At 43.3% G+C, this 22,311-nt stretch overlaps 1 protein-coding gene and 1 non-coding gene across 4 annotated transcripts in view; one reads left to right on the top strand and one right to left on the bottom strand.

Annotated features, from left to right (window-relative positions):
• ap1m2 (adaptor related protein complex 1 subunit mu 2) overlaps positions 1-22,311 on the top strand; it is a 28,635-nt gene that overhangs the window by 4,178 nt on the left and 2,146 nt on the right. For 2 of the 3 annotated variants that reach the window (XM_088931852.1, XM_088931854.1), the window contains exons 3-14: positions 10,349-11,381; positions 12,605-12,863; positions 13,740-13,896; positions 14,826-14,893; positions 15,362-15,492; positions 15,973-16,120; positions 16,540-16,666; positions 17,260-17,402; positions 18,476-18,547; positions 19,703-19,861; positions 20,509-20,634; positions 21,464-21,539. In XM_088931852.1, the coding sequence (XP_088787978.1) occupies positions 12,822-12,863; positions 13,740-13,896; positions 14,826-14,893; positions 15,362-15,492; positions 15,973-16,120; positions 16,540-16,666; positions 17,260-17,402; positions 18,476-18,547; positions 19,703-19,861; positions 20,509-20,634; positions 21,464-21,539 (1,249 nt within the window). In that variant the 5' untranslated portion in view covers positions 10,349-11,381; positions 12,605-12,821. Of the gene's footprint in view, positions 1-10,348; positions 11,484-12,604; positions 12,864-13,739; positions 13,897-14,825; positions 14,894-15,361; positions 15,493-15,972; positions 16,121-16,539; positions 16,667-17,259; positions 17,403-18,475; positions 18,548-19,702; positions 19,862-20,508; positions 20,635-21,463; positions 21,540-22,311 lie in introns of those variants that run through there. The other variant, XM_088931855.1, reaches the window with a different exon arrangement.
• On the bottom strand, positions 12,149-12,267 carry LOC148820795 (5S ribosomal RNA). Its single transcript, XR_016094189.1, has one exon. It is a non-coding gene; the product is annotated as a 5S ribosomal RNA (ribosomal RNA).

The raw sequence follows: 22,311 nt of genomic DNA, 5'->3' as shown, positions 1-22,311 counted from the left end.
ATAAATGCATACGCAATTCTCATTCTTGACTTGCGTCAAAGTTTTCCTTTGCAGGTCCTGTGACTGACAAGTCTAGCTTGTTGTCCATTTCCACACCCACATGCCACTACATAGTGTTCTGTTCAGGAATAATAATAACAGGGTGTTCCTACCAAACGATGAAAAGGCTGCTGAAAGGATCAGCTGCTATTCATTAAGACAAGTAAAGTATTACAAGATACGCACCAGTGTGTTTGCATGTGGATATGAATTTGCCTCGTATGTGTGTTCCCTTTACAGCACAGTGCTGTGACTTTTCTTCAGGGCAGAGAAGGTAGTGTGGAGATGAAGAGTGTAAAGGAGTGAGGGCCCTTTGGGTTAATAATTGCAGTCTTCGAGCTAGCACTGCGGAGACGGAGACAAGGTCCACGCTTCTTCCAAAAGGTGCCCTTGTCATGCCCCTTGTCATGCTCACAGCACCAGCGAGAGCTGCCCCAAACCACCCCCACTAATTAAGTGAACCCCAGGTTTTGGCCCAATTGATGTCTGCACTACAGGGCTCAGGATGAGCTTCTCTCTGGTATCTCTTCTGAACCAGCCAACTTGTATTTCAGCCTGTATCTCGGCTCGGTTACTGCGACATCTTTAATCATGCTTGCTAGGAACAGTGAGTGAACAACAGGTGCAGAGAAGGTATTGTCTACATAATTGCAGTTTAAGAGTTTTGTGTATCCGTGGGGGAAGAAACCGCTCGCCTTCACCTAACTTCAACTCGGCCTGCCTTCAGCGTCTGCATCTCTGCTGTCCTTGCAAAGGTCAAGGAATTGAAAGAGAAAATGTACTGGCAGGTGTACAGAACACATTACTGTATTTCAAAGCCTGACACTGAGGAATACGAGAGAGCCTCAATTTCACGTATTTCACTTTTAAATTCTTCTTAGAGTTGACATATGTGTAGTAAAATGACAGAAGGATTTACAGCAGTAATTAATGGCACAAGTTAGGGGATTTTTATTTCTGATTCATTATCCATGACTTTCCCTGGCCAAACCTGTCTTGGCAATAATGATTCCCAGAATTCTGTAAAAGAACTGCGTCTTGCATGTTTATAGCCCCATGTTGAGGATATGGCATGCAATTCTTAAATTACGACTTAGTTCTAGACTTTTTGTGTTGCTTTCTAATTTTGAGCTGTGATTTTTCATTCTAATCACCAAGTGCTGATCTAAAGATTTCATGTAATATCTTGTAAGTGCAAGATTGCAGAAACTATTAATGAACAAACACCTAAGTACTGGTTTTTAGAGTTTTATGTTAGGGTTTGATAGCATACTAAATATTGTAATACCCTAAAACAAAGCTAGTTGGCACAAAATGTTTTCAAAAATTCTGTGTAACATTCCTAGTTTTGCTGTTTTTAAATTATTTTATTTCGGATCTTGGACAGCAAAGTATTACAGGTTAGCATTTTCTTGTTTGGGTAATTTAGAACCATTAGAAACAATGGAATCAAATTCCCAGCATTAAAGGTGCTGGGGTATATAACAGATAAAGTACAACTGAGTTTAGTAAAGCTCCTTGAAGTCATGGTAAATTTGTGGTATGGTAAAGAAAAGCAACATTGCAAGCAAAATCTGTGAAAGCACAGCCATTAATAAGATCTGAAAGATTTAATCGCTTAGCACTTTGAAACAGTGGTATTTGGTGTTTGGACATTCTCTGCACTTAAAGTTAAATTCCTCTGGGAGGTGTCTGACATAAGCAGGCCTTTTTGTCTCGGTTGTTTTCTAACATAGACTGAAGCTTGCTCTTAGATACAAATAGTGTCCATCCCTATTGTTACAGTGCTAAGAGTCGGAATGCTGTGGAGACACCAAGGCAACTTGAGTGCCCCGCCCACAAAGCTCAGAATGCTGCCTGTTTAGAGTTCTGATCCCTGCCATTGGATGCGGGCACATCAAAGGGGTGGGACTGGAGCATCACACCATAGAGGTCTGCATGGAAAGGGGGAGGGACTTGATAAAAATCATCACCGCCAGTTACTGAGAGATCTGCTGTCAAAGTAGTGGCTTTAAAAAAGCAGTTTTTTGTAAACAAAATTAGCCCTATACTACCAATGTGTATCAGGAGCAGGAGTACTGTGAATTGTCAGGTTTGTTAGTATAGTGATTCCATATTCAGATCCTAAGTAGGATTGTAAATAACCCTTATTTAAAAAGACAACAGCTAATTGCACTTTTATCTAATTTTGTGCAATCACTAAGTGCATGCAGAAATTTAAAATGTAGACAAAGCGGGATAGTGGACCCTTATAATGTTTAAATGTATTTTTCAGTTATTTCTTTGCTTGCTGCACATGTTGTGTTATATGCAATAGTAGTCAGAACTCGGTGTTAGACTTCTCTTATTTGTCACCTTTCTTGCAGGTATATTTATACATACTCTGTTTGTTTTAAAGTCTTTTCAACCCACTGAGACAAGTCACTGGTCTGGAGGCAGTAAGTAAAATGTAATGAAACCTGCAGTAAAATCTCTGAAGGGACACTCGAAAAACCAATAGAGTGGAATTCTTTTCCTCTCAGTCATACTGTCTATGATGTCTTGAGGGTGGAGGGATGTTAGGGTGATCAGATACAGGACGTTCCCTTCCACAACCTGGGATTACAAGAGGATGCATGAAGGGTGTTTTAACATGGTGAAAAAAACACATCTTAAAAATTGCACAAGAGGGGTGTTTTTCACCTGAGAGGTAGGAGGAGTGGAATTGCTGTGGCCAAATCTAGAGTCACATGTTTTGATATCATACTGTACCCAGCAATGTCATAATGCAGCTGGACATGCAAGGAAATCATATCCTTCTCAATGACATGCTGGTGAAATGTCTCATTTCACTTTCTGCTGTCTAGGCTGAATGGCCTGTTTGTCACCTTTTTCTTGTTTCTTATACAAATAGCAGTGAAATGAGGAGAATTTATGGCCAAGGCCTGTAGGTCAGTGGCCTTCCAGAGCTGTTGATATATACTGTACCATGTGATTCTGTTAGTATAATGCTGCAAAACTTCCTATGGTGGTTTGTGTGGTGTTGGCTTTTTGTCTAAGATAAGAGGAGGAGAAATGACAGCTTATTTTTGACAAGTGTTTTCAAGGCATATAAATGACGGATAAGTCGAACACACCCTGAACACAAACCCTAAGTTAGAAATCCATTTTCACTTATAAAGCACCTTTTGGTGCATTGATCCCCACCTGCCTTTCAATAATGCTGAAAGAGGTAGAGTTTTGCTTAACGGGGAAAAAAAAGATGCTTGTGAAAGGTTGGACTGTGTATAAAAGATCATTAAGCAAAGAGGATGAGCAAATCGTTCTATTACATTGATTTATTCATTGGAATTTCAAGTTCCATTTTCTTCCATTCATTTTTTTTCAAACCCCTTCTCCCAATTCAGGGTCCCAGGGGAGCTGAAGTCTATCCCAGCAGGATACACCCTGGACAGTCCATCACAGGGCAGACAAACACAAACACACACACTCACACTTGGACTAATTGTTCCAGAAGCCAGTTATCCTCCCAGTAGGTCTGTGAACTGTGGGAGGAAACCAGAGCACCTGGAGGAAGCCCACACACACTCAGGGAGAACAAACAAACTCCACACAGACAGCACCCCAGGTCTGGGATTGAACCCAAGGCCCCAGTGCTAACCACTGCACCACCCTGCTACTCCAGATGCTTTTCACACCGTTAAATGATAAGAAAACGTGATCAGAAACATTTATGTGTTCACAGAAAGGTGTGTGACCTTTTCCCTTGGCCTCACAGCTGTGATAAAAGTCATATAACAAAGGATGGACTACCTGAACTTCTGAGAAAAACAAATGCAACACCTCCTAATCTTGCCACTTTATCATTAACTGTGATAACTTTAGAGCTTTCACAACTAAAATCCTGCAGAAAACGAGTCTTTGTAAAACTGCAGAAAGAGCCATCTAAGACGTTTCCTTAGAGATGGAAAAAACAGGTTACCATCCAGGAGGACAGATTCCACGCTGTGCATCTCCCCCAGCAACACAACTACTGGGACACTATTTTTAATAATATACATTCTATAGAAAAAACAAACTCCCTGTTTGACCATTAGGCCTGCCACTAAAACCAGATTTCACTCCTGAATGCACTTACTTTTTCATTGCTGAAATTGAAATAATGCACGTGGCCAGTTTTGTCTATATGTCCGATATCCTCTCAGACATTCAGTTCTTTTAGCCTGTTTAGGAATACAGTACATAAAGCACATTAATCAAGACTTCATCAATAGCCGTAGTGATGCAGGCAAATAAAGAAGGCTAGTGCCCACCTGTATCATAACAACTAGACAATCCCCTTTCCAGAGTGTTTAATGCCTTGTTTTGTGTCCTTGGTCGTACGGTGGTATCGGTGTTATAGCTGTGTTCTGTACGCTTGCTGACTCCCCTTGTCAAACTATAGTAATCAAAAGGAGGACACTGGAGTAGCATCGTAGCTTGCGTCTCTATGGAACTAAATAGATAGTCTGCTTGTCTGATGGAGTTCTGGAATTCAGATGACTTGAGACAGGGGTTCCCAATTCTGTTTCTGAGGACTTCGTTTCCAACTGAGCACTAGGTTACATATTGGACCCCCTGACTGACTGATAACAGGAGTTGTTGGGGCTCTTTGACCATTTTCAGTTTGTGAACATGCTGGAGGCAGCCCTACGATGACTACATTTCCGAAGTAACTTAAGCTCTCCATATGTTGAGGAAGAAAGAGCAAAGTGTTTCCTATTCAGAAATGTGTTAGTTCAGTTAATAGTTTGGTTAAGTAGAGCTGTCTCAGCTGCAATGCAAACCAGCAGGTGTGCTGGCCCCCAGCACCAGGGCTATCCAGAAGTCCTGGATTGAGATGTGTGTCCAAGCTGTGGATCTATACAGAAGCCCAGAAGGCTGAAATTAATTGATTATGTGGACTACTAAGACAGGCCTTATACATGATGTGCTTTCCTATAAGCTTCATTATTTTGTAAAAGAAGCTTTCTGGACTCGGTAAACTCAGTTATTTCAGACATCAACATGGGTTCTTACAAAGCCTGATGTGAGGACTAAATGGATTCAGTTAAGAGCCACTATGAGCATAGAGCACCATCTACTGTACAATAGCAGAAATGTTACATTTTGTATCAGCTGTGCAGCAGTAATCTAGAAAACCTGTTTAATTTAAGTCAATTGTGGGTGCTTCTACTACTTTTTTAATTATTTTCTTGTATATCTTAATTTATTAAGTTAATCTGGATTTAAAAGGCTTTTCTGTTTAGCAGTTTTTAATGATCCTAGGTTTTCAACTATATTAAATGTGAAATGTAAAATACTTACATTTTACGTTTTCACTTTGTCAGAAATGCCGAAGTCACAATCTTCTCTCTCTTATATGCTCCCGTTTTAAAGTGAGTCCTTAATTAGTCATTAATTACAGCAGGTAGTAATCATGGTGAGGAACCCTTTCCTAGATCCATTTTCACCCTCCATACAGCTTTTATAAATTTTAATAAAGTCAATGTCCTGTGTGATCAACTGTAAAAGACCTTTATGTCTGATGTAGGAATACAGATTTACATTCCTATGAGCTATACAGTAATGATTTACAGTTACAGTATAGCTGCTTAGGTTTCCAGAATGCTTATCACTCAGAGACAATGTTTTTAATGTTTCGAGTCATGAACTCAGGACTGTCTGAAAGCTGATAGCTTGGTTTAGTTAATACGGTAAGTATGGGAGTTTGGTGATTAGGTGCCAAGGTGGAATAAACACCCACTGAGGCTTTGAGGACTGGAGTTGTGCTGTGGGTGAACCATCTGAATCTGGGCTTCATTATCTCGTGCAGCTCCAAGAGTAATGAATAAGACTGTCGTTGCTTAGAACAGTGGAATCTGATAGGTGTTCCATTTCTTTTCACACCTTGGCTGTTAAAGGGCCATTGCAACCAACAGATCTTGAGCTCTAGAGCTGACCATCGCCTCCTGACAGGGGGTTTCAGATTTGTATGACATCTGTGCTCTCAGTTTTATGATGGGGCTGAACACAAGATCAGCTGGCCGCGTTATTTTCAGAGTGTTTGACAACCGAGGAAAAGAGGGACTTGGAATTCCTGTCCAGCTCTGGATCTCCAGGTTTTACCCTCAACTGGCTCTGGATTCTTACCCATTTCAGGGTCCAGGGTGCAGATGACGAAGCAAAAAAAAAAGTTTATTTAAGTCTCTCTGCAGAAACCTTTTTAAATAAATTTAAAATAAGGTACCAAGGCCCAGAGAGTTGAAGTGACTAATTCCACACTTTGGAATAGGAAGAACTGGAAAATTGCAGTGACTAAGGAGCAGAACGTCTTATGCCAAAGTGTGGGTTGAGAGGCGAGTGTTGCTCGGCACTTCCTTTTTGGTAGCAGAGCTCCCATCTAGCCACTTACAGTCATTTTCCCTCTCTAGGTCAGTCAGTCCCACCCAGTGATTTAACCTGGTATTTCCTGCAATGAATTGCTGGAAGCACAAGGGTTATTGATGAGGGATTGGACTGCCTTTACTCATACCCTATCTTTGTTATTTGTGAAATAAAAAAATAAGCAAATGGTCCACTGTAAAAAAAAAACTGTGGCTTAATATCAGTAGTTTATAAACATGAAATCCTTCAAACTTGGGCTCATACTGTCCCTTATTCCCTGGGTGAGAAAGCCCACTCGTTTCTCGAACGTGTAAACTGCAAGAAAAAGCCTTAACTCTAGAGGACAGGTTTGAGAGTATAAAATGATGCTAATTTTTCTTAAAACTTGTCTTTTCTTGAGCATGTCTTCTGTATTTTCCCCTGAATTTAATGGACTTTGTCTACATTCTTATAATGACAAATCCATTTTTCTGTAATATAATAGTAAATAGATGAGATATTTACAATTATATCTGGAAATCTGATCACGAGTGATGACACTTGGCTGCTCTTCCAAAACAACAAGTTCTTCAAATTCTACAAATTCTTTATATGCTGTACCTTGTAGGTTCACATAGGGCTTTAGTAGTTCAGGTGGGTAGCTGCGTCAGCATGCGTAGGCTGCAAAGGAACAAGTAATAGGTTTATTCCATGCTGAAAAAAAGAAGAAAGAGAACACAACGTTTCGGCCGTGGAGCCTTCTTCAGGTGTGAGAGAGACAGGGCAGTAGGCAAAGGTAAAGTAGCGGGAGAACAAAGGTTGGGAGGGAGGAGGAGTGAGAGGCGGGAGCAGGGGACAGAAAGAGAGGCCAATCAAGAGGTGTGAAGTCAGAATGGGTGTAGAGAGGTGTGAAATGAAACTACCAATGAATGGAGAAAATTTAAAAGAACAGTAGTCTGTCGTTAAGAGAAGGGGGAATGTGTGATCCTAGCTCCAGAATAATTTTGGTTTCGGTAGTCTTTCTGATGTATGAGTTCGGAAAACCGTCTTTGAGAAGACAGAAAGAGAGATTAGAGTGGTCATGGCCGTCAGAGGTGAAATGAGAAACAATGGGCTTGGAAAGATCTTTAATCTTCACAGCCCTGATGTGTTCTCTGAAGCGGTCTCCGAGTCTCCTTCCTGTTTCTCCAATGTAGATGGCTGGGTATTTACTGCAAGAGATACAGTAAATAAGGTTGCTGGAGGTACAAGATGCTGTCTGGGTGATCCGGAATTGTCCTGAGGGGCCTTGAATGAGTGTGGTGTTGGATGTGTACTTGCAGGTGATACAGCGAGTTCTGTTGCAAGGGAAAGTGCCTGGTGTTGATGGTTGTTGAGGGCGGTCAAGGGAGCTGTGAACAAGGAGGTTACGCGGATTAGGTGGTCGGCGACGTGAGATGATAGGGCGATCAGAAAAGAGGGCCCCAATGGAGGGATCATCCTGTAGGATGGAAAAGTTGTGATTAATAGTCCTGGGGATAGGAAGTGTGTTAGGGTGGTAAGGAAGCACCAAAGGAATGCGGTTGTTACGGCGGGAGTTCCTGATCGGGTTGATGGTCCGGGGGGTGTTTTTGGCTCCGGCAAGGGCCCTGTTAATTACACTGCTGGGGTATCCTCTGTTGATGAAAAGGAGTACATTTTGAGGGCTTGGTTCTCGAAGTCGATGTCGTCGCTGCACAATCGTCGTAGCCTAAGGAACTGTGAAAAAGGGAGAGAGTTTTTAGTGTATTTGGGGTGAAATGAGCTATACAGGAGGTAGCTGTGTGAATCCGTGGGTTTGTAATAAACCGAAGTGGAGAGTCGGGGGTAGTTGATGGAGAAGTTAATGTCTAGAAACGGAAGATATGTTAACCGTATATTTGAGGGATGGGTGGAAGTTGGTGAAATGGTGCAGGAAGCACTCAAGCTGATCATTAGAGCACGTGGCGGCACCAATGCAGTCATCAATATACCGCTTGTAGAGGTCAGGGACATAGCCAGTGTAGGAAGCGAAGAAGTGTTCTTCTACCCAGCCAACAAAAATATTAGCATAGCTGGGTCCCATTCTGGTGCCCATGGCAACTCCACTAGCCTGTTGGTAAAAAAGATTATTGAAAGAGAATGCGTTCAGTGTGAGGACCAATTCTGCAAGGCGTACCAGGGTGTGGATGGGTGGATCAAGCACTGTGCGTTTGTCCAGCGTGTGCTTGAGGGCTGTAAGGCCGTCATTATGGGGAATGACGGTGTACAGAGATGTGATGTCCATGGTGAAAATGTAGCATTCGGTGCCCTGAAATTGGAAATCATTAAAAAGTTGGAGCGCGTGGTTGGTGTCTTTGATGTATGAGGGAAGACCTTCAACCAGCGGTCTCATGAGGCTGTCGAGAAAGGCTGAGATGTAAATAGTTGGACAGTTACATGCTGATACGATGGGGCGTCCAGGGGTGTCCGGTTTGTGGATTTTGGGGAGGAGGTAAAATTGAGATACCTGTGGATGTTCCATGATGAGCCGGTTCGCCTCCTGGGGGAGCTCATTACTGCTGATAAGAAGGGAAATGGTGGATACCACTTCCTTTTGGTAGTGGTAGGGACCTGTTGGAGAGGGAGGTAGGCAGAAGTGTCAGTTAGTTGTCTAGAGGCTTCAAAGATATATAGATCCTTACGCCACACCACAACAGCACCTCCTTTGTCCGCTGGTTTGATGACGATATCATCCCTGTTGCGGAGAGACTGGAGCGCCTGATTTTCTCCTTGGGTGAGGTTAGACCTGTGTTTACTGGGTATAGAGAGTGCCTTGGGAGCTTGATTAGTGCATTGGTTAATGAAATAATCACCTGGTGGAAAACGGCCAGAGGGGGGAGTCCAACAGCTCTGTTTGGGATTAATGTTGTTAATGACATCAATAACCGGGTTGTCAGCTGCCTGTGAAGAGGAGTCGTCAGCAAAATGTGCTCTGAGACGGATCCTGCGGTAAAAGCGGTTAAGGTCGACATTGGTCTGGGGGATGTCCAGCTTCCTGGGAACTGGTACAAAACTGAGGCCTTTGCTGAGGAGGGATCACTCATCCTGTGAAAGGGAAAGGTCAGAGGGTATGGTGACAACAAGGTTAGGATTGGTGAAGGTGTTTGGGGTGTTGATGGTTTTCTTCTGTAGAAGGTGACTGAGTTTTTTGTCCTTCTCTGTAGTGAGAAACTGGTAGAGTTCAGAGTTGAGAGATCTAATGAGGTTAGTTATGAAGGGAAGATGATGTGGAGCTATCAGCCGTAGAAATTCCTTAGCCTCTTTGATGTTGTTGTCGGAAAGGATAATCTGTTTTTTGAGGGAGAAAATGGTAGAGACCATTAGTTTCCTAGAAAATTGTTTTAGAAGTCTCTGAGTGTTACTCTGGGTGGTATCAGAGTCAAAAGAAAAGGTATTAAATTTCAGGGGAAATCCTTTAGGGATGATATTATGTCGACGACATCTGTAAAGGAATAGAAGGTGGTTAGAAAGCCTGGTCTTGGAACAGATAGCTGTGAAGAGATGGAATGCTGGTTTAGTGAGAGAAGCAGGCAAGTGGCACAGGGAGGAAGAGAAGGTATGACGAAGAGATCTAGAAAAAGATTTGGAGGAAGGCATAGTGGGTCGCAGCAGGTGTAGGCTATAGTAGTTCAGATGGGTAGCTGCGTCAGCATGCGTAGGCTGCAAAGGAACATACTACTCTTCCGTTTCTAGACATTAACTTCTCCATCAACTACCCCCGACTCTCCACTTCGGTTTATTACAAACCCACGGATTCACACAGCTACATCCTGTATAGCTCATTTCACCCCAAACACACTAAAAACTCTCTCCCTTTTTCACAGTTCCTTAGGCTACAGCGATTGTGCAGCGACAACATCGACTTCGAGAACCAAGCCCTCAAAATGTACTCCTTTTTCATCAACAGAGGATACCCCAGCAGTGTGATTAACAGGGCCCTTGCCCGAGCCAAAAACACCCCTCGGACCATCAACCCGATCAGGAACTCCCGCCACGAACGCATTGGTTTGGAGATGCACTGACAGCACAGCGATATCCTTTGACCAATATCTCTCTCCATTTCCACTAAACTGAGTTTTGACATTTGTATTTGCCCAGGTGGCCTGCGCCACCTGCTGGTAGTTAAATAACACAGAGGTCAATCAGATCAATGATTCACAAAGTGTTATTATAAACATTTATGGAATGTGTCATGACTTTATACATTTTATTAGTATTTTATACTTTCATTAAAGTGGGTTGTATAGATGACCTATTTCAATCAATCCTGTCTAATGGCATCTTAGGATCATTGAAAACTTGGGTTACTTGCCCTATTACAGGTGTTAGTTGTGGCTCCTACCACTGCTTTCTGAACTAAGATCATTCTCTGATTTGTTGAGAGAAACATGTTATTCATAAACTATATTTACTTATTGGCGACACCTCTTCTGAGGTTAGCTGAACACTCATTCATCATAATATTGGCAACTTAGATATTGTTGCCAAATAAGCATTTTAAGATCCTTTCTGTGTCCAACTCGATAGACAGCTGTTACAAAATTGCTATATAATACCTGACCAACACACATTAATTCTAGCAGTTTTCACTCTGTATTCAGCCAAGCCACTCAAATCACAACAACTTAAAGTTACGTTGTTTGATTTTTCCTGTTGTGTCCTACAGCATGTGCTGTGAAGGTTTGTCCTCGTGACTGGAAGATGTTGATCAGGAAATGTTACCACTTTTCCCAGGACTGGAATGGAGCCAAAGCTCACAGCAGTCAGCAGGCTCTGAAGAACGGAAGAGAAGAGGAGGTAGAAGGGTACTTAAAAAGCTCCATAAGGAAAAGAAACATGCTACTTCTTTTCCCAAGACACAGAGGGCTGGAATGGCTCTAAGGAGGACTGCAGTCAGCAGGGATCTACTCTCTCCGTTGTCAAGGCTATTGGTTAATCTGGTGAGAGCCAGTGCACATTTCTCGTAAAGGCAAGCCAGCAGTGAAGTAGATTCACTGTTTCACAGTCAGGAACTGGATACAATGAAATAAATACTTATTAAGGTATTCTAAATAACTTTATTTTTGAATAGTTCAGAAGTACAATTAACAGTAAGATTAACATTCAGTTTACTTTATGTTTCAACTTCACTGAAAGGCTGCAGCTACAACATAAACTTGTTTTTAGCACTTTTTTAATGGCAGGATGCATATTTAAAAAAAAAACGAATTCCTCTTTTCTGTGTCTAGCTGTAGTTGGGCGTGCACCTTCAGCCAGGTCCATGTCCTTCATGGCAGCACACATCATGTTGAACACGAAGATCTCGAAGTCTGTTGCTCATCGGTACTGTTTAGGAAATCAGATCTCATCAGATCACTGGTTGGGGCTGATCTCTCAACAGCAAACCTGGACATGGCTCTATAACAGTTTTGTAGAATGGGGGTCACGCTTGAGTAGGGTTGAGCTGCGTAGGTAGAGCTGGAGGGTCACAGAAACTAATTTTCAATTGTGTACTGCAGCCCAAACCCTTGAGCTACATCCAGCAAATTCTTTAACAAGTTAGTTAGCTTTGTCATCTCCAGATATGAAATGCCAAGAATACAAATACAAAAATAAAGAAACAAAAGAGAAAGAGAACTAAATAAAAGGGGAAAAACGCTTGATAACTGTATTTAAAATGCAACGGAACAGAGGAGAATTAGCGCCCCCTGTTGTCTCACGGGGAAAATGCTTACAGCACCCGGTAATCCCAGGCGGTCTCCCATCCAAGTACTAACCAGGCCCGACCCTGCTTAGCTTCCGAGATCAGACGAGATCGGGCGTATTCAGGGTGGTGTGGCCGTAAGCGAGTAATACACTTTGTTGTACTATTCATATACTGTATGTAGGTTGGATTCGCTATTCAAAAAGCTTCTTAAAATTGTACTCAATATATTCCTGGGAAGATTCTGTACATATAGGTGAGATATGACTTTTGTTTACTGTTGGAACATTCCATTATTATACTTTCAGTATAATATTACTGGGATATCACTATTTTACTGGGAGCCGGTCCAGATTAAGTTTTATTGTTGAATAACAAAATACCTTTTTTCGTTACTAATTAAAAATGGTCTATGCAGTTTCTAGCTTACGTCAGTGTTTTGTTTTTTGTCGGCGAAACTTGTTAATCTATCCCTTTAAGACAGGTGGGAGCAGCGCAGAGGGCATACCTGTGAATATTTCACCCAAAGCCCGGTGACGTGTGAAGGAACCAATAATGCCAGAATTCTCCGGAAATAGGAAACGAGGGATATGGGATTACTAAAAAAGGAGAAACTTTGAACTGCATTGGAGTTTACTGTTAATATAGGACAAAAACCGTGATACAGGAAGAAACTTTTCCCCCACTGAAAAGCGAGATGTCTGCTTCTGCTGTGTTTGTGTTGGATCTGAAAGGAAAGGTGAGCGACTGGTACTGGGAATTTTGGGAAACGTCGTGAAAGAAAGTTTTTTTTTTTTAGCCAAATCGCTTGTGCTGTCGTTGTCATTAACTGTTGCGAGCTTTAAGCCGTCTTGAATTTGGGTTAACTGACTTCTAGTTCGGACTTTGGACAGAGCAATGCTGATGTCCTATCCGTCGCGGAGAGATTAGATCTGGCGATGAACAATACCTGACAGCAGATCGACCTGTCAGCTCTGCGCCGTTCAGCAAAGACGATCAACTTCCTGAAATGAGAAGCACGTTGTGTCAGCTCTGTTAGAATCCTGCCTCGTTACTTCCGTGGGAGCTTATATTTATCAATTTTCTAACTTTGTATTACATTGTTTAAGCCAAGTGGTTCTTTTTTGTAACTTTGCAAGTTTTTTTATTTTGTTTTAGAGAAAACCCAGGATGCACTGGGTTGTTTTTAACGTGAACAGGATAATGAGGCTCGGTATGTTTTGTTATTTATGTAATCAGTGCACAATTAAAGGCTATATTTATAATACATAAAGAAAAAATGAATGTACATGCATGACTTGAAAGATCTTATTTTTGATTATGCTAAATCACAAGACTCAGCACAGAACGGTTCATTTTTTCCGTTTACAGCTGTTGTTTTCCTGTGCATTGTAGTGCTTGTGCTAAGGCATATAAACAGCCTTAAAGAGTCAATGAGCAGAGTCTGGACTCTCAGGGACTGCAGATCAGTCTCTTGGAGCAGTTTGAAAAACTGAAGCACATTGTGGCTCTCCAAGACCAGGGTTGGACATTCCTCTTGGATTAGACTCTGTGCAGTTATCTCCTCGTCCCTGTTCTTCAACCTGTCTCTGACCCCCCCGCTTCTGTCACGCAGGTGCTGATATGTCGCAACTACAAGGGTGACGTGAACATGACCGAGATAGACCACTTCATGCCTCTGCTGATGCAACAGGAAGAGGAGGGCCAGCTGTGCCCCTTGATCTCCCATGGCAACGTCCACTTCCTGTGGATCAAACACAGCAACCTCTACTGTATCCTTTCTGAGTCCCCACCCCCCGTCTCCTCCATTGACTTGCATTTGCTGCAGGAGGGTGTCTGCTATACCATCTTCTTAAAGGGGTGCCCCAAAATCTGTTCTTGGAGATCTTGATCAATAGATAGGTCTCTGTAATCAATCCAGTTTCCAGTTATAGCCATTAAAAATTCCCTTTTTAGTGGGTTTAGTTAGTGCACAAACCAACTGGATACATAAATACCATAGGGAAAAGAATAGAGGATCTCTCTGGAAATACATGTTAAAATAGTTTGGTAGGTATCCTTCCCTTTTAAACTCTGTTTGGGCAGCCCCTCCCAGACTGACAGTCTCTTCAATCCTCCCCCCAGACACCAGCTATTACTTCAGCCCTTAAGGAGTCCCATCCCCTGTTTGCTATCCTAATGTCAAAGGCGGAACCCGGACAACAGTGCTCTTTTTTTACTACACCCCGGCAACATACCCTTGGGTATTTGTTTTAAATAACCAGAGCACTGCTCTGAACGGCTCTTCCAAACTGACTTGGGAGGGGAGTCAACAGTAAAGCAGGAATGCCTGCATCCCTGGGTTTCATTCGGCCCTGATCCTTAATTGTTTAATTGAACTAATCATTTAGATAACCTGCTTTTTTAATTAGTAATCTGTTGTTCATTAAAAAGTACGTGTTAAACCTGCAGGACTCTGACTGCCCCAGAGGCACAGAACAACAGGTCCCTCCCTGTCTCCTTTCTGGACTGACTCTTGTGCATCCAAATGTTAGGCATTATTGGCTATGCAGAGGGTCATCTGCTTTTGTTTTGGGACACCCATGACTCATGATTTAAGGGTGTTTGATGCACCCTGACTCAAGGGCTCTCTTGGGATGAAGCGAGAGTTGATGGCAAAACCTGAGCACCCTTATGTGCCTTGACTGTTCCTTTAACCCAGTGGTGGCGACTACAAACAAGAACTGCAACGCTTCACTCGTCTACACCTTCTTGTACAAGCTGGTGGAGGTGAGTCAAGGGTAAAGGTCACAGTCAGGGTGCCAGTCTTAGGTTATTTAATACACAAACATCTGTTTGTCTGTTCCTGTGTTTTGTGAGTCTGCTTCTGTTTTCCAGCAGTCACGTAAGGTTTTAAGATTCTCCTTAAATCATCAACAGTGTCAGACTTCAGAAAGAGGGTTAAATGAGGTCAATTAAAAAAAAAATAACTCCATTAAAACTTCCGTTCACTACGCAGGTCTGAAGCTGTTGCAGGTTGGGCTGCTGGCTTCAATTCAGTTCAGTTTATTTGTCATATGCAATGAGATGCTTATGTAATAAAATGCTTATTTCATTGGGCTTTGGGATCCATTCACAAAATCCAAAGTTTTAATAGAGGCAAGAGGAGGGAGTTCGTTGTGCATGACCAGCCCAGCTGAGCTACGTTTCGCTGTGCCCATGCAATACGGTGACCCTGTCTCTGCACGGCTGTGTCAGGTGTTCACAGAGTACTTCAAGGAGCTGGAGGAAGAGAGCATCCAGGACAACTTTGTCGTGGTGTATGAGCTGCTGGATGAGCTGATGGACTTTGGTTTCCCTCAGACCACAGACAGCAAGATTCTTCAAGAGTGAGTGTCCACCATGTATGTGTGTGTGCACACACACGCTCCTTCACCTCCACACACAGTGCCCACGGTCAAAGATGGGCCTTAAAGACCAGTGCATTTTCCCACACCTGGGAAAACCTTGAAAATTGGAAATCTCCGCTCTGCACCCATAAGCTGTTTTCCACCTGCTGATCCATCCATCTGTATTCTAACCACTTCCTGATGTGCTTACACACGCACATCAGAGCCTATTTTCCCAGAAGCCAATTAATATAACAATATGTCTGTGGCCAGTGGCAAGAAACTGGAGCACCCAGAGGAAACCCACATGAACATGGGGAGAACAGGCAAACTCCAAACAGATAACACCCCAAAATTGAACGGCAGGCGCCAGCTCCATGAGGCAGCAATACTAACCACTGCAGCAAAGTGCCACCCCCACCTGTTGATATTAGTGTCTTAACAGTCCTCCCCTTCTGCTCCCTTCGTTTTCGGCAACAGGTATATCACCCAAGAGGGAAATAAGCTGGAAGTGGCCAAGTCGCGGGTGCCCAACACTGTCACCAACGCGGTGTCCTGGAGGTCAGAGGGCATCAAGTACAAGAAGAACGAGGTCTTCATCGATGTCATCGAGTCTGTCAATGTGTTGGTAGGTTCATCAGGAATCTGGAGGGCCTACAGGAGAGGAGGCTGAAATTTTAAGAAGTGACAGCTTGTCTAACTTGCATACACAGAGTTTAGCATTGACCAGGGAATTCAAACCAGCCTTATAGCTAGTGAATGTAAAATGGGGTTCCAACTAAACAAAGAACATGGAACATTATGGCATTATTTTGTGTTAAGATCTGTACTGACATCAACATTTTCCAGAAAATTGCTTTTTTATTTTTTGTCTGCTTGCACTTAAACTCTTCAAAGATGTCCCCCAATTCCCTTTCTGAAATGTCACTACCACCCCGCCCGTAGCTGGGATCGGACCTAAGGCCCTGAGCTAAGATAAGATCGCCTGCGCCGGCATGTTCAGTGTTGGGTCCTTGTTGCCGCGGTGACTCCGGAGTGTGTCGACAGGTGAACGCCAACGGCAATGTGATGAGCAGCGACATCGTAGGCAGCATCAAGCTGAAGACCATGTTGTCCGGGATGCCGGAGCTCCGCCTGGGACTGAACGACAGGGTGCTGTTCTCTCTCACTGGCCGTACGTACCCCAGGCTTGACCGCTGTCTGTCCGTTGGGCCTGGACAGCCCAGACACTGCTGTTTGCCTTGTGCTCGGCCTAGGGCTCTTCCAGTCTGTGTCATGTATTGGCATTGACATAGAATTTCTTAATTGATCTCACTGCTTTAATAAGTCAGTATTCAGTATAATCAGTATTATTTTTCGAATTACCTGTGAGGGACAAGCTTGCCTTAACCCCACACACTTTGGATTGTTTTAGCAGGAAATAACAGAATGTCTGTTGCCATGTCTTTTGCTCAGTGAAGTGTTTGTAGCCGTCTGCTGCTCTGGTGTCAGCATCAAAGGGCAACAGTTAAAGTTTGCACAGCGTGAGACTTTCTACTGGGTAGAGGAGGTGATTTGGTTGGTCTCACTCTTGCAGTTTAATGGTCCAGGACTCCCAGGTGTGTGCAGTATTCACTCCTGATATCGGAAAGTGTTAACTAATAATAACAACTGACCCAGCTGCACTAGTGTATTGTGATGGCTGTCTTGTAAGAGCATTGAGCTTGAACTTCACTGCAGAGCTGCCATTCAAATGCTGATGCTGATGTCTGCCCCCGCTCCTGGCAGGAGACAAGGGGAAGTCGGTGGTGATGGAGGACGTGAAGTTCCACCAGTGCGTGCGACTGTCCCGATTCGAGAGCGACCGCACCATCTCCTTCATCCCCCCCGACGGGGAGTCCGAGCTCATGTCCTACCGCATCAACACGCACGTCAGTGGACTTGGTTTCTGTAGCACCTCGTTCCGCCGACCTTTGAGATGCAGAGGCTGGGTTTCCTTTGTGTTTAAAAAGCCGGCCTCCTGTTGTGTGTCTCTGTCGCAGAGATGTGTTTTTGTTGCTATTAACTCTTAAGAAAACCTGTGAGAGCAGGACAGTGTGAGGTTTGCTTTTCTAGGGGCCAAAAATATTCTTTCCGGCTGGCGTTTAAATTTACTTTTATTACAAGAATGTTCTTTTCCGAACATGGTGCTTTATACTTTATAAGGAAACACAGGAGTAAACCATTTTAATAACAAATATTAATATGAGGTTCAGAGCTAGGCTTTGAGAAAACCTTTCTCCCCACTTTTCTCTCAAGGCCTATGCTAAACTATACTGTAACTGCTTGAATACCCACAAGAGCATGCGTGCATTATTTAGCCCTAATTATACAAATAAAGCTGGAATGAGAGCTTTCCATAGCAATGCCTGATGACAAGTCATTAGACTGTGATTCACCCCACTGATCTGGACACTGTCTCTGTAGAATGATCTCTGAAAATGCCAATCTGAACATATTTAATCTAGTGAAGACAGTGATTGAGCAGAATTGATATTTAAATCTGCCTAAAGTTTCTGGCACTTTTAGTTTTTTATTTTATATTAGAAGAGTGAAACTCAAAGAAAATAACTACTTCTGTTTTCCTAAAGAACATAAGAAAGCTTACAAACAAAGTCAAGCCTCTCAGCTTCTCAAGGGTATAAGCCTAATGGGCACATTAAGAGAAGCTAAGAAATGTAAGAAATAAAGTCTAATAATTCTCTGTTGTTTACTGCAGTTATGTACAACTTGAAATGTTTACTGCCAAGGACTGGCTATTGATTTTCTACAATGCAGAACGGACTACAATGTGCTTAGAGTAAAAGTCTCATTAGTTCTTATTGATGTGATAGGCACTGGTTTGTTCTCATGTTCTATTTGTGCTGTGAAACAGACAAAAGACTTCCTTTTGGTCAATTTACTGCTGGCAGACAAATGAACTGAGAGGGAGAACTTGTTTTAATTGGTGACTCTGATGTTGCAGGTGAAGCCTTTGATTTGGATTGAGTCTGTCATCGAGAAGTTTTCACACAGCAGAGTGGAGATCATGGTGAAGGTACAGTAGTTTAGAAGTACCAAACGCCTTAAAACTGTTACTCACACCCCGGTTACTGTAAATCTCACCTTAAGTGTACTTGGAGCACAGAAAATGAGCTATATTTTATGACACAAAATAGGAAAATTACAGGCCTTTATTCTAATTTAATTATTTAAAAACAAATGTTTATAAATGAGTAATACTATTTTTTCTCGTAAACATAGGAGTAAAAATTACTGGATACCCTACATTTTTATTGAGTTTTGAATACTTACGGTATTATGAGAGTAAGTGCAGCATTCATGCCGTAAGAGTGAGAATCAATATGACAGGCGTTCCCCTGCAATATTTTCCTCTAATTTCCTCTTGGCTGTTTTTCTGATGTCAGCTGACACCTATTAGTAACCCTAGAGCTGGAAGTCATGGTGTCATGAATCAGCAGGGCTGTGTGGAATTCAGACCTTGTAACAAAGATGTGAACTCAAACAATAAAGCCAAACACACGCATTTGAAGATCCTCAAGCTGAGAACGATCTAGGAGGACAGCGATCTTTGTCCCCACTTCGGCAGTGGTAGACACTGCAAGCAGTGAGGTTCGTTGTGGTCGGAAGTGGAGCGTCTTTGTGGCAGCAGCTGGAGCTGAAAGCCTGACTAACATTTTATGCCTCTGATCCATTTCTAAACGAGCAGTAGTACCCTCTAGCGACTGTGTCCGACCCGTGAGTACTGCCCTACACCACCCATCCATCCAATTCAGGGTCCCAGGGGAACAAGAGCCTATCCTGGCAAGCCATGAACACAAGGCGGCGTACACTGTGGACAGGACGCCAGTCCATCTCAGGGCCGACACAAAAACACACTCGCACCAATTAACCTTACAGTATATCTTTGGACTGTAGGAGGATACCGGAACACCTGGAGGAAAGCCATGCAAACACGGGGAGAACATACAAACTCCACACAGATAGTACGCTGGGAACTGACTTCAGGGCCCCAGTACTGTGAGGCAGCAGTGCTAACCACTGTACCACTGTGCCACCCAGCTGCACTACCGTCCCAATGTAACATACATGTACAATGTGCACTGTGAATGTGTGTTCCTCCATAAACTCTGCATTGTCCTGTTTTTGTCCCTGCTGTCCCTTCTCCCCCCACCTTACTTCTCTGATGCAGGCAAAAGGCCAGTTTAAGAGACAGTCTGTCGCCAACAATGTGGAGATCAAGGTGCCAGTGCCCAGTGATGCCGACTCTCCCAAATTCAAGACCAGCACGGGTCACGCCAAGTATGTGCCCGAGCAGAACCAGGTGGTGTGGACCATCAAGTCCTTCCCGGTAAGCTTGGCTCATAGCAAGCCACAGCACTGGCACAACTGGGAAATCATGGCTGGTGTCGGAGGGTGTCCAGGGGAGATACAGCTTTGCCTATTGCCTGACGCACAGACTGGGGTGTTTTGCACTTGGCATGTTCAGTCAAACCTGCTGGTGCCTGGCCCAAGACATATTAAAATGCATGGTTCAAGAGTGCCCCTGAAAAGATGGTGGCGCAAGAAGCACGAGGCTGGATCGAAGACGAGAAAGATCTCCAACGAAAACCACCGACAAAATGGACGTAACGGAGCAAAAAAGAGAAATACACGTTAAAAAATTCAACACTTGCATTACTGTCAGAAGTGTTTAATTTGCAAGTCTTAAGTCCTACAGTGGCAGCTGAAGGGAAACTACTGAAAGACACAGAAAATGACCCTTGTTAGGTCATGGAAACTTGGCAACATAAGACCCCACTTTTATTAAGACTCTTACATGAAGCACATTGAGATTAATTGTAATGAAATGAGAATTATTATTATTATTATTAAACCAGGGTTTCCCTAAGGACTAGAGATGAAAAAGCCTCTAACGCTGTCAACTAGAGCTCTCTTCAGTCCACTGGCAGTCCTGCTTGCCTGACTGTCTGCTCCTGTGTCTCGCTCCTCGCCCAGGGAGGGAAGGAGTTCCTGATGCGCGCGCACTTTGGCTTGCCCAGCGTGGAGAACGATGAGGCAGAGGGAAAGCCGCCCATCACGGTCAACTTCGAGATCCCATACTTCACTGTGTCCGGAATCCAGGTAGCTCACACTGGGAGATACATTTATATACCCACACCTCCCCAGATCAAGACCGAGAGACCACATTGATGAAACACCCATCCATCCATTTGTTGTCAGTTCAGGGTACACCCTGGATAGAACAGCAGTCCATCACCGGGCGGACAGACACACACACTCACACCAGGGCCAATCTTTCCAGAGGCCAGTTAACCTACCAGTAGGTCTTTGGACTGTGGGAAGAAACCAGAGCATTCATGGAACAAAATTTACCATCAACATCTACTATGTATAGATGGTGACCTTACAACCTTCATAAAAATCTTGCACCTTGTGGTTTAATTTAAATTCTAATCAATTTTAGTTCAATAAAGAAACAAAAACCTGCTATGTATTAACTCCTTGGGGAATTTGCTTTATCTTTGCCCAAATCTCTAAGGACCTACCATTATCCCCACACAAACCTGGAAAAGCAGAACTTTTTTGAAGAGACCAAATAGTAAATACAAATAGTAATGGAGTTTGTTGGTAATAAGCTACATTCTCAGAATGCCTTGCCCCCTTGACTAGCTTTAGAAAGATGACAGTTTGTGGTACTTGTGTCAAGTTTATACCTGTGTTTTTTCCCAAGAAAATCACATGAGGGTGTTTCAGCTCATGAGTTTTGTAGAAGACTTATCATAGAGACCCTGTTAGTTCTGAAAAGCTGTTATGAACAGGTCCCAAACCTTCGTTAATCTGCAGTTGCTGTCTGACTGGGTGATGTTTTGTTAAGTACCACCGGTGGGGGTTTTGATCTCTGTCTTCTTTGCCGGGCGGGAATGTGACTAACGGCGTGTGTTTCTGTCAGGTGCGGTACATGAAGATTATTGAGAAGAGTGGCTACCAAGCCTTGCCCTGGGTCCGATACATCACGCAAAGCGGAGGTACGATGTTTCTTACATGACCCCTTTCATCCTTCACTCACCCATCCATTTTCTAACCACTTCTTCCAATTCAAGGTCATGGGGGAGCTGGGGCCTATCCCAGCATGCAGCTGGCACAAGGCAGGGCACAGCCTGGCTAGGGCGCCAGTCCATTGCAGGGCACAGAAAGACATAGACACACATACACACTCACACCAGGGTCCATTTTCCCAAAAGCCAATTACCCTACCAGCATTGTGGGAGGAAACGCATGTGAACATGGGGAGAACATACGAACTCCACACAGACAGCACTCAAGGAGCTGAACCCAGGGCCCCAGTGCTACGAGGCAACAATGCTCACCACTTCTCCACCGTGCCACCCTCCTTCACATATCCTTGGCATCATTTTATTTTCACACCTCTTAATGCACTCATTTATTTTACATTTCTTTTGGCTGGACAAAACCATTTAACAGCTGGTGGCATTGGTTACCACAATTCCTTTCACTCTCTTCCATGGAAAGAGATGGTGTGTGAACTGAGGAGTTTGTTTCTTGTGATCAGTGCGTCTGTCTGTCTCCCAGTGTTGGTCTCTGTGCTGCTGGTTTTTCGCCAAATGTGTCAGTGGGTGTGTGAACAAGATATCTCTCGCTTCCTGCCTGATGCGAAAGTCAGCACTTTTCTTTATCAAGTGCATTTTGAGGAAAAAAAAAAAAGAGCTTGTTGCCTGTCGTCCTCAACAGGCTTTTAATAATAATAATCATCATCATAATAATTGCTTATATAGCACA

This window comes from Atractosteus spatula, chromosome 14 (genome assembly GCF_055471065.1).
Source record: "Atractosteus spatula isolate fAtrSpa1 chromosome 14, fAtrSpa1.hap1, whole genome shotgun sequence".
NCBI classification, from domain to species: domain Eukaryota; kingdom Metazoa; phylum Chordata; class Actinopteri; order Semionotiformes; family Lepisosteidae; genus Atractosteus; species Atractosteus spatula.
This window is presented reverse-complemented; position numbering and strand designations above follow the sequence as displayed.